Source organism: Sphaerodactylus townsendi, linkage group LG07, assembly GCF_021028975.2.
Source record: "Sphaerodactylus townsendi isolate TG3544 linkage group LG07, MPM_Stown_v2.3, whole genome shotgun sequence".
Lineage (NCBI taxonomy): Eukaryota > Metazoa > Chordata > Lepidosauria > Squamata > Sphaerodactylidae > Sphaerodactylus > Sphaerodactylus townsendi.
In genome coordinates, this window is record NC_059431.1 from 106,411,260 (window position 1) to 106,424,886 (window position 13,627).

The window sequence follows — 13,627 nt, forward strand, 5'->3', positions numbered from 1 at the left end:
GTTCCCATCATCTGTAGTCCATAACATCTGGAGGGCTGCGATTTTGACACCTGTGCTCCAGAGGCAGTAAACCTCTGCATACCGATGCTTGGTCCCTATTTCCTGGCAGTTTGGACACTGTGTGAAACAGGGCGTTGGACTAGATAGACCACTGATCTGATCCAGCGAGGCTCTCTTTATGTCCCTACTGTGTGATGGGCCCAAATTCATCCAGAAAGCTTGACAAAGCTGCCTTATCATTGTCAGACCAATGATCCGTCACAGTCAGCATTGTCAACATGACTGGCAGCAACTCTCTTGTGTCTCAGGTTGAGGTCTTTTACATCACCTACTGCCTACTCCTTTTAACTGGAGATGCCAGGGACTGAACCTGTGGACCTTTTGAATGCAAAGCAGAGGCTCTTCCACTGAGCCACCGGCCCGACCAGTTTGGGGAGGATCTGCAAAAAAACCTCAACTTCCCAGCCATATGCCATCCAAAGAGGCTTTTACTGGGGTCTATCTAAACCAAGGTTCATGAAAGACCACAGCAAAGAAGGTGAAAACATGGCAGAAGGACTGATAGAGGACTTCATATGGGTGCTGCTGAGAACAGTGGTGCAGGAAGGGAATCCACAGCACAGCACAACATCCAAGTGGAAACAGCCTGGGTGGCCTCATGGTCTGGGAGAAGTTAAGCCATCTCCTCTGGACCATGCTTTGCCTGCCCCACCTGTTGAAGCGCAACTCACACGCCAACCCCATCCTTGGCATCACAAATGCACAGCTTCCTTCGCTACTTCTGTTTTCCTGTAGGGCACCACTCCCAACTGAAAAATTCCCTTGGTGAAGCTGGAGAGAGGCGATCCATCTCCTTACCTTCTGAAGCAGTTTCTCCAGCTTCCGTCCCTTCCACTGCCATGTCTAAAACTGGATTTGCAATGCTTAGCCTAGGCGCTAACCATATGCTAGACAGGCAATACAGTCCACGGCTAACTAGGATCAACCAGAACACAAGGATTTGCATTATCCTTGTGCCACTATTTTACTAGTCATGATGTCAATAACTAAATTTCTCTGTGTCGATCGGCTCCGACAATCTTGCAGCTTGTGAAGTGCTTTCAGGATTTCTCCGAGCCAGTTCTTAGTTACAAAGAAGCTGTAGCTTCATTTCTGGCACTAAAGCCTATGGATGCAAAACAACAACAACACAGATTCCAGTTTCTATAAGAGGGGAAAGCAGCCCATTCATTGGACGTTAATGGAAATAGTTTGGGGGATAACCAAACTATACCAGAAAAAAATGGATGCTTTAAACCCATTTCAGAGTCATTACTTAAGTTAGTGTGTTTCACCAGCAAAAATACTGAAGCCAGCACAGGCATACAGATAAACTCAAAGTCCCCCAACAGAGGATCATTTCGGGGCTGCTTCATTCATAAGAGAGTTATTAGTTATTAGCCTCATGTACAGAATTGTGAACTGATACTTCCAATCAGAGAAAATCAATTGTTAATATCCCAGTGTATGAATAACACAATATTTAAAAGAAGTCCCCCCCCCTGCCCCCAACTACCATTACAATAGAAAGGAAGTGGTTGAGCCCTAAAGGCAATTGCCCTAGAAATAACAAAGGTCCGTTGGGACAGAGACACCATTGTAAGTGGAAAATGGTTTTGGTGGAAGTTCACTGGTGGCCTATTGACACAATGCAGTCTATAGTATGGTTCCTGTTATACCAAGTCCATACAGACCTACAGCCATCTGGTTTATTAAGACAACAGTGATTTAAACTGCATAGTCCTTCCCCCCGCCCCCCATAAAATGATCTCCAGATACCCAGACTTGTTTTATTTTTAAATGTGTAGCACTGGAATTTTAATTCAGATTGGTCAAATAAGTTTAATAAGAAATAATTAATATAACCAATGGTGACTAAATGAAACTCTAGAGGCAGAAATTGTCTGAACAGCAGCACTGGGGTAAGGAAATAACGAAGTGTGGGGCGGTTCTTGGCCTCTCTGCCCAGCTTGTATGGTCACTGTAGGAAACGGAACTCTAAACCAAATGGACCATTCATGCTGATCTTGCACAACTGCTCTCCTGTTCTAAGCAGAAGCACAGCCACACACACAAACAGTATGTTCTCAGGCATATGCTGGGAAATAGAGAAAATGTTTGCATACAAATGGTAAGCCACTTGTCTAGCTAGCCAGGGCGGAGTGAGATACTGGGCTGGAAGCAATGGAGCTGCCCCTATCCATAGAGAACTCTAGGGCAGTGGTTTTTAACCCATGATTAGACAAGCTCATATGCACTGTGGTTGATGAGGGAAAGTTTGCCTTCCCCAGTGACAGCCACTTTTAAAAGGGGAGTGAGGAAGAAAGGAATATTAGAAGAAAAAGGGGGGCTGAGAAAAGAGGGAGTTTGTCTCTGAGTGGTGTTCAGTCCTACAGCCCAGTAGGACTTCAGTGTTTGATAGACACCCAGGGTTTGGGTGCTGTTCTTTAAAAAAAGTTATAAGACCATCCAAAAAAAGTCAGTATTTACAAGTTTATACCATTATACAGAAGAAACTGTGTTCTTGCCCCAGACTCTCAGTTCCTCTCAGTTACTTTTTTCAGTAACAGTTGGTGAGGGTGGGAGAAAAACCAGTTACTCTTATCAATGAAATGATGGTGGAAAGTACCATCGAGGCCATTTATACACTTGTGGTCTCCTTCGCATTGAGCATACATTTCTTTTGGGGTTGATTCTCAGTTACGCACACATTTCCACCACTTCAGTAGTCACCCTGCCTTCAGATCAGAGAATCCCTGCGGTTGACTAAAGCTCTGGAAGCGTGACTTTTCCTCTCCCTTTGCAGAGAAAGTGAAGGAGATCCATGTGTATTTAGCTTTCTTCAGGTTTCCTCACTCCTCCCCGCTTTTCCCTGCCCATGCCACAGCCGTTCCTCCCACACTTCTGGCCTCCATTTTAGAAGGATCCCCCCTGCCCAAATGCTGAAGGTCTATTACTGGGGCGATGGACCCAGTGAAATTGACAAGAAATTGATTTGGTGTAGCAAAGTACTGCTGGTGCAAGACTGCCAAAAAAGAAAAGCGATAGGCAACCTCTCTAAATGGAGATTACATTTAAAAAAAAAACAAGGAAGCAGGGGATGGGCAAAACCAGCTTGGCTAGGGAAACTTTGTGGGAGGATAATCCCTTTGCAAACAAAAAAAAAACGAGGAAACCCCCCTGCAAAGCAAGCAGCTGGGGGAAAAGTAGTGCCTGCATAAATGGTCCAAGCCACAGCTGACTCATAGTGACACAGTCAGTTTTTCAAGGCAAGAGATATTCACGGGTGGTTTGACATCGCCTGCCTCTGATTCTCAACCCTGGTATTCCTTGAAGGTCTCCCACCCAAATACTAGCCAGGCTAGCCTTGATCATCATCAGATCTTGGAAGCTAAGCAGGGTCAGGCCTGGAAGTGACTCTCCAAGGTTTCAGGCAGGGGAAAGTCTTCTTTAACACTCGTTATCCAAGACCTTGTAGTTGAAGATGCCGAGACTAATGAAGCTGCAGCTGGAAGTGTGGCTAAATAATACGAAAACCTCAAAGCGGGTACTTTCTCTTTGGAGATACTGGAGAAAGAGAAAGACATTATAAATTTGCCATTCGTTGCTAGACAGAAAACTGTAGTTAACCTTTTTGACTCACTCCCTATTACCATCACACGCTAGAACTAAAACAGCCTTGTAAAATAAAATAAAGAACAGGTATGCTTTCTGCCCCATGGATTTAAAAATAGACCCTCTAAAGCTATTAAACTAATGTTTGAAAGTTTTAGTTGACAAATACCACCATTTAAAAGTTAAAAACTTTAATATGAATAATCCAAAATATATAGAAAACTGAAAGACCTTTCAAACCAGTGTTAGGCTTCTCCCTGTCGATAAACCTGTCTTTTTGTGATGCTCTAGCTCAATATATGATCCTTGGAAAAAGACCACCCCAAAAATCCACATTTAATGCACCATGGCCCTTCACCTTCTTGGCAGTATTTGGTTGCTAAAACTTAGTTTAAGTAGGGCTCCAAGCTTTAATCAAGTAATCAGTGCCTAATCACCTTAGAGATTTAATTGCAGATTGAAATCCACTGGTCAGGCACGCAACAAACAAAAGATTCTGGGCCTCAGCGCTCACTCAAGATCTGTCGCCACGCAGACCTTGTGCATGCAACAGCCCCCTCCTTCCCATTCCAAATTCATTGCAAACAAAACTTTAAAATGTCTTTGTACCTCAGTTGGGCTCATACAAATATCACAGGCAGCTTTGAATAGCAAAATCCCTGGCAAGTGCCTATTGTGATGCTATTCCCTCGCTTCACTTTTGAGAGATGCCTTATTAAAATGTTGCTAGACCTTTAAGATCTAACTTCTGCTCCAGGTTAAGTTCTCTCAGAATTACAACTGACCTCCAAACTGCAGAGATAATTTCTGCTGGAGAAAATAGTAGCTTTGGAGGATGGACTCTATGGGATCACATCCCCCCCTGAGCTCCGTCCCCAAACTTCATCCTCCCAAGCACCACTTCCAAATTTCCCAACCCAGAGTTACAACCCTAAGCTCCAAGGTTCACAGACATTAAGTCTCTGGCTGAGGAATTGATGGATTTTATCTTTCACGTTTATGCTGATAAATACATGCATAGGGACACTATAGAGTACATGGATCACCATTTCAAAGGCTGCAACGTATTTCAAACTGCCGATAGCATATTTAGACAGCCAAGCCTTGCAAGAATCTCTGTAAACAAAAGAACACACACACTGCCTTGGCTTTTAAATCAGTGCAGGATGGACCGAATGAGGTAAATAAACGTGGCAAATAGCACTGGATTAGAGTAGGGAGCCGAAGGGGAGACAGCATACCCAGAGTATCGGAATGGGCATGTTACATTTTCAACTGAATTCACGCCACATTAAGATTTTTCAAAAAATACTGAATTTCCTGCACTTGGCAGTCTTTTGTTGTACTACTATAAAGGAATATATTACCCTCTACTTCTTTTAATGTTGCCACTTTTATCTTTTTATCAAGCACCATAAGAAATCGATTCCTGATTCAACTTAGGAATCCTAAGTTAAAGTGGTATAATATTTAAATTTTCTTTTTCCCCCCTTATTGTTTCAGTGGACTTTATTTAAAATGTTGTATGAATGTTGTTTTGTAGTACTTATTTTGCATTTCCATGGCCTATGGTGACTAAACTAAATAAACTACTCTGTTCTATGTATTGTCCAAGGCTTTCACGGCCGATGAAGGTGTTGTGTGGTTTCAGGTATGGGTTCTAGCAGCATTTTCTATTTTCCTGGATGCTGCTTCGCATCTGTGGCTGATCTCTCTTGAAGATACCAGCCACAGATGAAGGCAACCAGGAGAATAGTTGCTGCATAAACGCCAGGAGTAAGAATGCTGACTAGAACACGGCCATAACAGCCTGGAAATAGACACACGCCAGTACAGCACTGGAAACCACACAGCACCCATACTCTGTTCTATATTGCCCAGTTTGAATGAAGATGAAAAATATTAAAGATGACCCTTCTTTCTGCATTGAGCGATAGTCTTCCTTAACCTGACAAAGTACCTTTCAGAAACGCTGCCATTTCTCTTCAGAAACCTTGAAACGGCACCTCCATTGAAGCTTTATAACAGGTATGTAAAGTAACCTTGTAAAACAATCCTGAAAGCAACTTGGCTAAAAAGAGGGGGGGTTTTGCATGTAATGGCACATTTGAAAACATGCATCGCCCTTCCCACTCTTAGTGCGGCAAACATCAGTATGTTCACATCACACTTGTAAAATGTTTGTACCAATCTTGAAGCTATCAAGAAGTTATTCAGAAAAGGGAAATTTTAAAAAGTGTGCACATTAGAATTTCCAATAATAATGTCGCCAGCCCTGACCACCATCCCTTAGAACAATACAGTAAGGGCGGTCACATCAGCTGGCTTTAAAAGTTGTTTTAAAAACCCAACATTTTTATTGTTTACCTACCCTTTAAAATCTGGACTCACAAGGCCAGGTGATTCTGTAGGGCCCCAGCTCAAAAGGTCCCCTGGCCCTGAGTTCTAAATAATCTCACCACTGGGCTGAAAGAGATTTGCACTTGAGACAAGAATCTTCTTTATTGGTAATAACTTCTAGCTAGCCAGGTGCTGACAGGATTAGAAAGAGCTTGGAGATTCACTGCTGCTCACAGAAATATAAAAAGACCAGCATCACACAAAACGTGCTTGAAGTATTTAGCTTATAAACACCAGTGGCTATTATCTGCGGTTGCCCGGCAACAGGCAGGTGCTCAGGAGGAGGACACGGCTGGGGCGGGGGGGGGGGAGGGTTGGCCACGTTGCACGCACCATGATGTTGATGTCAAGGTAGCTCTAAGAATCACCAGATATTCTATGCAGTGATTCCTATAGCTAACTTTTGACTTCCTCCCAACACATGAAATGCCAATTTTTGTTACATTTTTCTGCCACTGCTCAGAGCAAAGCAAATTATCATCATCTACTGTTGGAGAATGGCCTATACTACTACTTTTTGGAAGTGGTGTGTTGCCCTAATACAGCATGAAAAAAGACGCAGGGGAGAGCCCTTTCCTTTTCCACAATGAACTGTCTTGGGCTGATTAATATATCTCACACTAGCTTCAATACTGCTGTAAAGCCACACAGTTTATGTGCTTATTTATTTGACCAAATCAACAAGTGTTTCACGCAACATGTGATTGGTGTTTGGAATATGCTGCCACAGGAAGTGGTGATGGCCACTAACCTGGATAGCTTTAAAAAGGGCTTGGACAGATTTACGGAGGAGAAGTCGATCTATGGCTACCAATCTTGATCCTCCTTGATCTCAGATTGCAAATGCTTTAGCAGACCAGGTGCTCAGGAGCAGCAGCAGCAGAAGGCCATCGCTTTCACTTCCTGCATGTGAGCTTGCAAAGGCACCTGGTGGGCCACTGCGAGTAGCACAGTGCTGGACTAGATGGACTCTGGTCTGATCCAGCTGGCTTGTTCTTATGTTCTTAAGTGTCTAGAAGATGAAAAATTCTTTTTCCATTTTTTTTCATTTCTACACATTCACAAGAATAATAAAAAAATAAACACTTTCACACCGCCACATCAATACAAAACTAGAACATGAAGTACAAAAAAGGAAATAACCAAACAATGACTTCCCGCTATCTCATTATTGAATTCTAATCCATTCTAGGTTCATGCATCTCTTTAAAATGGAACAATCTATCAGTTACACACTTTATGATTTCTAATATTCTATGTCAGTCTGCTGCTTCCTTTTTCATCTAAAACCCTGCCATTATTTCTCTTCTACCCTATTTTTTCAACAGATAATCCATACAAGGTTTCCAGGTTTTAGAAGATGAAAAATTCTTGAACTGATTGACAGTTCTTCCACTAAGCAGTCTAGTCATGGTCTTTTTACGTGTGTTCCAAGGACCACGTGGGCTATGTTCTACTATGTGCAGCACTAAAGGAGGCTGAATAATATTTCAGTAAAAAAAAGTTCCATAAACAAGTATCGTTTTGGAAACCCCACACAGCATAAGCCAAGCGGCGGAAGTCCATAAATATTTTCTCATGTGGCACTTCAGAGTTTTCCTTAGCCTGAATGTCAAAGTTATAAAATTTGCATTAATGAATCAATGGCCCCTTTCTTCTCCCTTTTCCTCTGAATAAATGTGCCCTTGGTTTTCTTCGCCTAGACTTCTTTCTTCCATATCCAAGAAAGGGAGGGGTGCAGCGGGGGAGGGGGGACTTTTTCCCAGTTGTCAAACTTGGCCAAATAGTCAAACAAGGACTTAAGCCAGAAATAACTATCCAATAAGGATGAGAGCGGAGGGCTGTTGACAGAGCATGGGAAATTACAACTGTTACTTTGGCAGTATTCATGATCCAAGACCTCTCTTCTTTTCAGTCAGAAGTGAAATGTCCATTAGTCACCTCCTTGTTTACATGATCTATTTTAAGATCGGAAATGGACAATACCACTTCACTCCCTTAATGCACAGTATAGAATTATTGTTGCCCATGATGCTAATTCTCCTCTCTCTCTGCAGCTTTTTGTAATATTTCAAACGCCAAAGAGCACCCCTACACAAAATTATTAAAAAATGAGCTAGCATGATACAGTAGATAGCGGCCAGACTAGAAGCTGAGAGAAGGTTCAAATCTCCATCTGCAAGGGAAGATCATTGGGAGATCTTGGGCCAGTAACAGCTGAACATGCCTCTCAGCTGAACATTCCTCACAGAGTTGTCATTCTGAGAATAAAATGGGAGAATGGTGCTGCAAACTGCATTGGGTCTCCAGTAGGGAGAAAGAGCTTGAAAAGAGAAACTCATAATGATGCTACACATCACACAGAAGACGCCACTTCTGACCGTTATTTATGACCTTCATGGCCATAAGCATGGTGTGCAGATGATACAGCAGCAGCTTTAAAACCAAACAGAATCACTATTTATTTAGTTATTAGACTTTGTACCTCACTCTTCCCCCATGGCAAGGAAAAGGGAATGGGGCGGGTGGGGAGGAGGAAGGGAAGCCAGTCAAGATGGAACAATCCCATTGCTGCCATCAACTGTAGGCCTGTCAAAACAGCTCTATCTTGCAGGTCCTACAGAACTGAGATAAGTCCCACAGAGAACTCATGGGAACTCTCACTGAGTCAGGACTCACCAATAAAATGCACACATGAGTTTTCCATGGTATACACCGTCTACATTTGCGGTAGACAAACTCTGCTGTGCCTGCAATAATTGTGTCTTCTGTATAAGGCATCTTGATAAGAGGATGGGGTGGATTCCACGATCCATCAGCGTAAATGGCTGGTTGTCGCACATCTTTCCCCATGTTCCTTTCGCTCCAGCAATCCTTCCTGACCCAGGGAAAGTTACATCTTGAGTCCTAGGAAGCCATGTGGTCCAAGAGCCATGCATATCAGGCTGCAGTAGAGAAGGGGTGAAATCTGTACCACCCCTCTCTTTCGTCAGAGCAGCTGCACTGATGGAAGAAAGGCGGAAAGGCAATTTCACCTACCTCACCATGAACTCCACTATTACTCCACATGGGTACTCCAATCCCAGGAATACTTCCTCAGGCTGAAAAGCTGCTGGGGATAGGGAGAAGCTGGGAAGGTTGGCAACCATCAGTGCCTTCCACTGTTGGGTCACAGGTTCCAAATCAACAATCTCCAGAAACACACAAGGACTACAGAAAGACTGTATCATGCATCAAGGTTCAAGTCCAGCAGTGCCTTTGCAGATCAACAAGATTTCAGGGACAAAAGCTTTCGAGACACAAAGTTCTCTTCATCAGAACTTTGACGCTTGAAGGCTTATGCCCCCATCATCTTGTTGGGCTCCAAGATGCTACTGGACTCAAAAGAGATGTCCTACTGTAGACCCACACAGCTGCCCTCTGAAACTAGTATCACGGTCGTTTTGCAATATTCTTCAAGGCAGTCCTAATCTCTGAAGCTAGGAGTTCAGACCCTACTGATCTGAAAAAGGTCACAAGTTTCACCTTCAGTTTCTGCAGCTAGAAAACATCCCAGTTACCAGAACCTCACCTACTCCCTTCCTGACCTGATGGACCAGGGCCTGGGACCAGTCCCCTCGCTTCCTGTAGTTCTTTTAAACCTCGTGCTCTTTCTTTCAGTCGATCAAATCAGGAAGAGCTTTAAGGAAAAAAAGGACTCTACTGTGGCACAGTTACCAATGGAAGCCATTGGGCTAGGGTTTCAGTCACAGTTCAATCTACACACTCATTACAGTAAACACAGCAAAGACATAAAGTTAAGCCAAGGGGTTCTGAGAGACCCTTTCCCTCAACCTTGTGTATTTTAACCCTTTTCGATGAAAAAAATTTGCCCCTGTTCAGCTCCCTTTTTTTCTTTCTTTTTCTCCTTTCTTTTACTTTATGGCGATAAATATCTGTGGAAGCTGTAGTGCAGAGTTCTCCCCACTTGTCCATTGTTAATTCATGTCAGAGTTGCAGACATCTTAACCTTACATATCCCAATGCAACAGTTTCTGTTTTAAAGCAGGATGTGGCCTAATAGGGCAGAACTAGTTATTTGTCTAGACTTGCTTGCACCCAGACTGTGGCTCACCATACTACCATGCAACAGATCTATGGATGTTTTCTGGGAGTTAACTAGCTGGCCACAGGTGGAATAGCCTACAGATTCCCAGCAGACTCTCTCTTCCCCCTGCCATGCTCAGTACAGGTCCTGCCTTGCACAATAAAAAGTGTCGTGAGAGAGTCTGTGCCCACAGATTGGAGGGGTGCAACCTTAGCCACCATTGCAAAAACTGACTGGAAAGGGTGTGTGGAAACCAGTTCTTACCAGGTTCTGAAGTGTTGTCATTTTCTGCTCCACCAAATAAAAACTCGTATTTGGCCTTGGCGACGCTCTGGGAATGAGCTGATGCCCCGTTAACCCAAACAAATGCTTCTCCCTGCAAAGAAAGAGATAAAACCCACATTGTTCAAGGATCCATTCCACTGACATTTCTTGTCTCCAAGCTGTATGCCGGCCTGGAACACTGAGCAAGAGGACAGATACTTGGTCCTCAGACAAACACACACACAAACATACAAAATGGGGAGGGAGGAATGTTCTCCCCAGCAGCAAAAAGCTTGCTCAGCAAACCGGATCACTGCAATTACTGGTTACATGATGATGACTACTAGAGCATACTTCCCATGGAACATGTTCCCAGCATGCTTTGCCATACACATCTCTGAATAAGCACATCTCAGATTGAACCTGCAAATCCCTGCACTCTGGACCAGCCTTCCGTACACAGTTCCAAAGTATACCAAATCACCTGGAAGGCACACCGTCAACACAGTCCTAAGCAAAGTTATCTCATTCCAAATCCACTGAAGCCCTGGGCTCAGAAGGGGCTAACTCTGCTTAGGATCACGCCATGTGTCACTAGCACGCCACATCTAGAAACCTCATTGAGTGGAAGCATCAGTCTGCAACACAGGAAAGTGGACGATCTTGATCTTCTAAATGTGGCAATCCATGTATTGTCGAAGGCTTTCACGGCCGGAATCACTGGGGTGCTGTGTGGTTTCCGGGCTGTATGGCCGTGTTCTAGCAGCATTCTCTCCTGACATTTCGCCTGCATCTGTGGCTGGCATCTTCAGAGGAGCTGATAGTAGGATCTCACAGATATATATACTCCACTTGCTTTCCTTTCCTACTATCAGATCCTCTGAAGATGCCAGCCACAGATGTAGGCGAAACGTCAGGAGAGAATGCTGCTAGGACACGCCATACAGCCCGGAAACCACACAGCACCCCTGAGGCAATCCACTTCAAAAAAAGATGGGACAGCTTATTAGAAGGAACAGCAACAAAAATGCATCTGTCCATCCCTCCCTGTTTTTGTTTGACTCATAAAAAACATTGTAAACTACCAAAGACAAGCTCAAGGCATCACAGCAGACTATTCTATAGATACAGACAAAAGCCAAGCTAATCCAAATCCCAGCATCTTAACAGACTTTGTGGGTGGGAGAGCTGTGAAACATTTGCTACTGGAGATTTAAAGATTTGTGCAACCCAGAAGTAATCCACGGGTTTTGCACTACAAAGCCACCCTTGTTGAAAGTCCTTCCAGCTGTGCTCTTATCATACCCAAAGATGGCAGCACAAAGTTAGCTTATACAATCCGGTTCAGAGGTCTTCTAATAATCCTCACGGAGAAAGCACATGACTGACCGTTTCAAAGGTTCCGCTTATTTTAATTGTCTGTATTTTGTTACAGAAAGTAATTAGTCCTGTTAGGACGCAGCACGGGCACTTAAAATCTGCTTCATTACAGCCTAGGGTCAAATAATAAAACTCATTAATGAGCACCCATAAAATACCTCTCAACAGTTCAAAATGTTTCACAAACTTTATCAAAAGGACGAAGCTGTCTTCTACCAACCAGACCACTGAATGGCCTACCTTGGGTCTCCAGTAGGCACTTCAAGAGATTTTTTTCCCCAGAAATTCACTCATTTTTAGCTAGCCGGGGGGGAGGCAGGGGGGGCGTGGAGAATCAAGGCCCCGGGATGAAAAGTGGTGTGCTCAGCCTCCCTCAAGTCTTAGTCTTCTTCGTCTGCAGCAATAAGTGTAAAGCAGGTTGATGTTATTAAAGCATCCATATGTCACAATGGTCACAGAGGCTGAGAGAGTCACAATACAGTCATCTTTGGGGGAGGGGTCTGCTTTTTAAAATGGCTGGCTATGCCAAATGCTCTTGTAGAGAGTGTCGCCTCAGTTCCTGCCTCTTTTTGGACCCAGCAGAGGCGGGAAGCAAGGCAAGGCCATTCCATGGTGGAGAGGGTTTTTCCGTGGATTCCACCCTTGGCTTCTTTCTCAGAATGGCACACTTCCTGGTGTTCCGATTGCATCTGCTGTCCTCAGCTCTGCTTCTCAGGGTCCTGGCCTTGACATTAGTCGTGGTCATAACTCTGGCTCCCCATGAAAAGACCCCCGGTGGGTCTTGTGCAAGTTTAGAAGGGTGGGTTCCGGACAGGTCCACAAAGGTTGAAGCCCTGTGGTGTAAGGGGTCAATCGAACATGAGCCAAGAAACCCATGAGGAGTATCCTCAGCCCTCTCTTTCTTTTGAAAGCAAAAACACTATTGTTGTTGGATGGGGGGATTCAGCGATGTCATTTGTGATAGCCTAAGCAATGAGGAATGCAAGATGCCAGCTGAAGTCTGACAAGTTAGTCTTAAGAGATCTTGGCAGTTCTGAACTTTAAGTTTTCAGATTTCACCCAGAGTTCTCATAGCCCTTGGGTGGCACTATTTCTTGGATTTTTTTACACATGGTAATTAATCATGCAATAATGCCTTCAAAAAAAATGCCAGCTTGGCCAAGCTGTTGTGTAGTTCACAGCAATCAGTGAGAACTTAACTAAAAGTAAGTGATTTATTTATTTGTTTGTTTATACATACCGGTACTTTTCTTTTTTGCCCAGTGGGAACCCAAAGCAGCTAACCTTGTTCTCCACTCCTCCATTTTATTTCCTAACAGCCCTGTGAGGCTGGTCACCCAGCAAGCTTCCACGGCAGACAGCAAACTGTGTCCCCCATATCCTACTCTAAACATATTAAACAGCTTTTTTTTTAAAAAAAGATTATTTTATACGTAGAAATCAACAGATCAAAAAACAGAAAACACAATCAAATCCAAGTTAGAGTTGGTTCTAAAGAGTAAGAGTCAAAAAACATGATACACATATTGTATGGTAACAATCAAGAGTTACCAACAATAACTATACTCACTATGAATTCTAATAATCCAAAAAGTATAAACACTTCTTCTATAACTTTCTAATATTTTTTCGCAAAATAAAGATTATACTAAAAAATTCTCATTTTGCATAACAGGATAATCATTTGTTTCCCTCCTTTTCAATCTAACACAGTGGCTCTCAACCTTCCCAATGCCGTGACCCTTTAATACAGTTCCTCATGTTGTGGTGACCCCAACCCTAACATTTATCCATTTTACAGATGGAGAACAGTGATGCAGAGAGTCTTAGGCAACCCCTGTG

General features: G+C 43.5%; 1 protein-coding gene across 3 annotated transcripts in view; it reads right to left on the reverse strand.

The window, feature by feature from the left end:
• LOC125436168 (PH and SEC7 domain-containing protein 3-like) overlaps positions 1–13,627 on the reverse strand; it is a 172,441-nt gene that overhangs the window by 146,403 nt on the left and 12,411 nt on the right. For all 3 annotated transcript variants that reach the window (XM_048502893.1, XM_048502892.1, XM_048502891.1), the window contains exon 2: positions 10,406–10,517. In XM_048502893.1, coding sequence (XP_048358850.1) covers positions 10,406–10,517 — 112 coding nt within the window. The remainder of the gene's footprint in view (positions 1–10,405; positions 10,518–13,627) is intronic.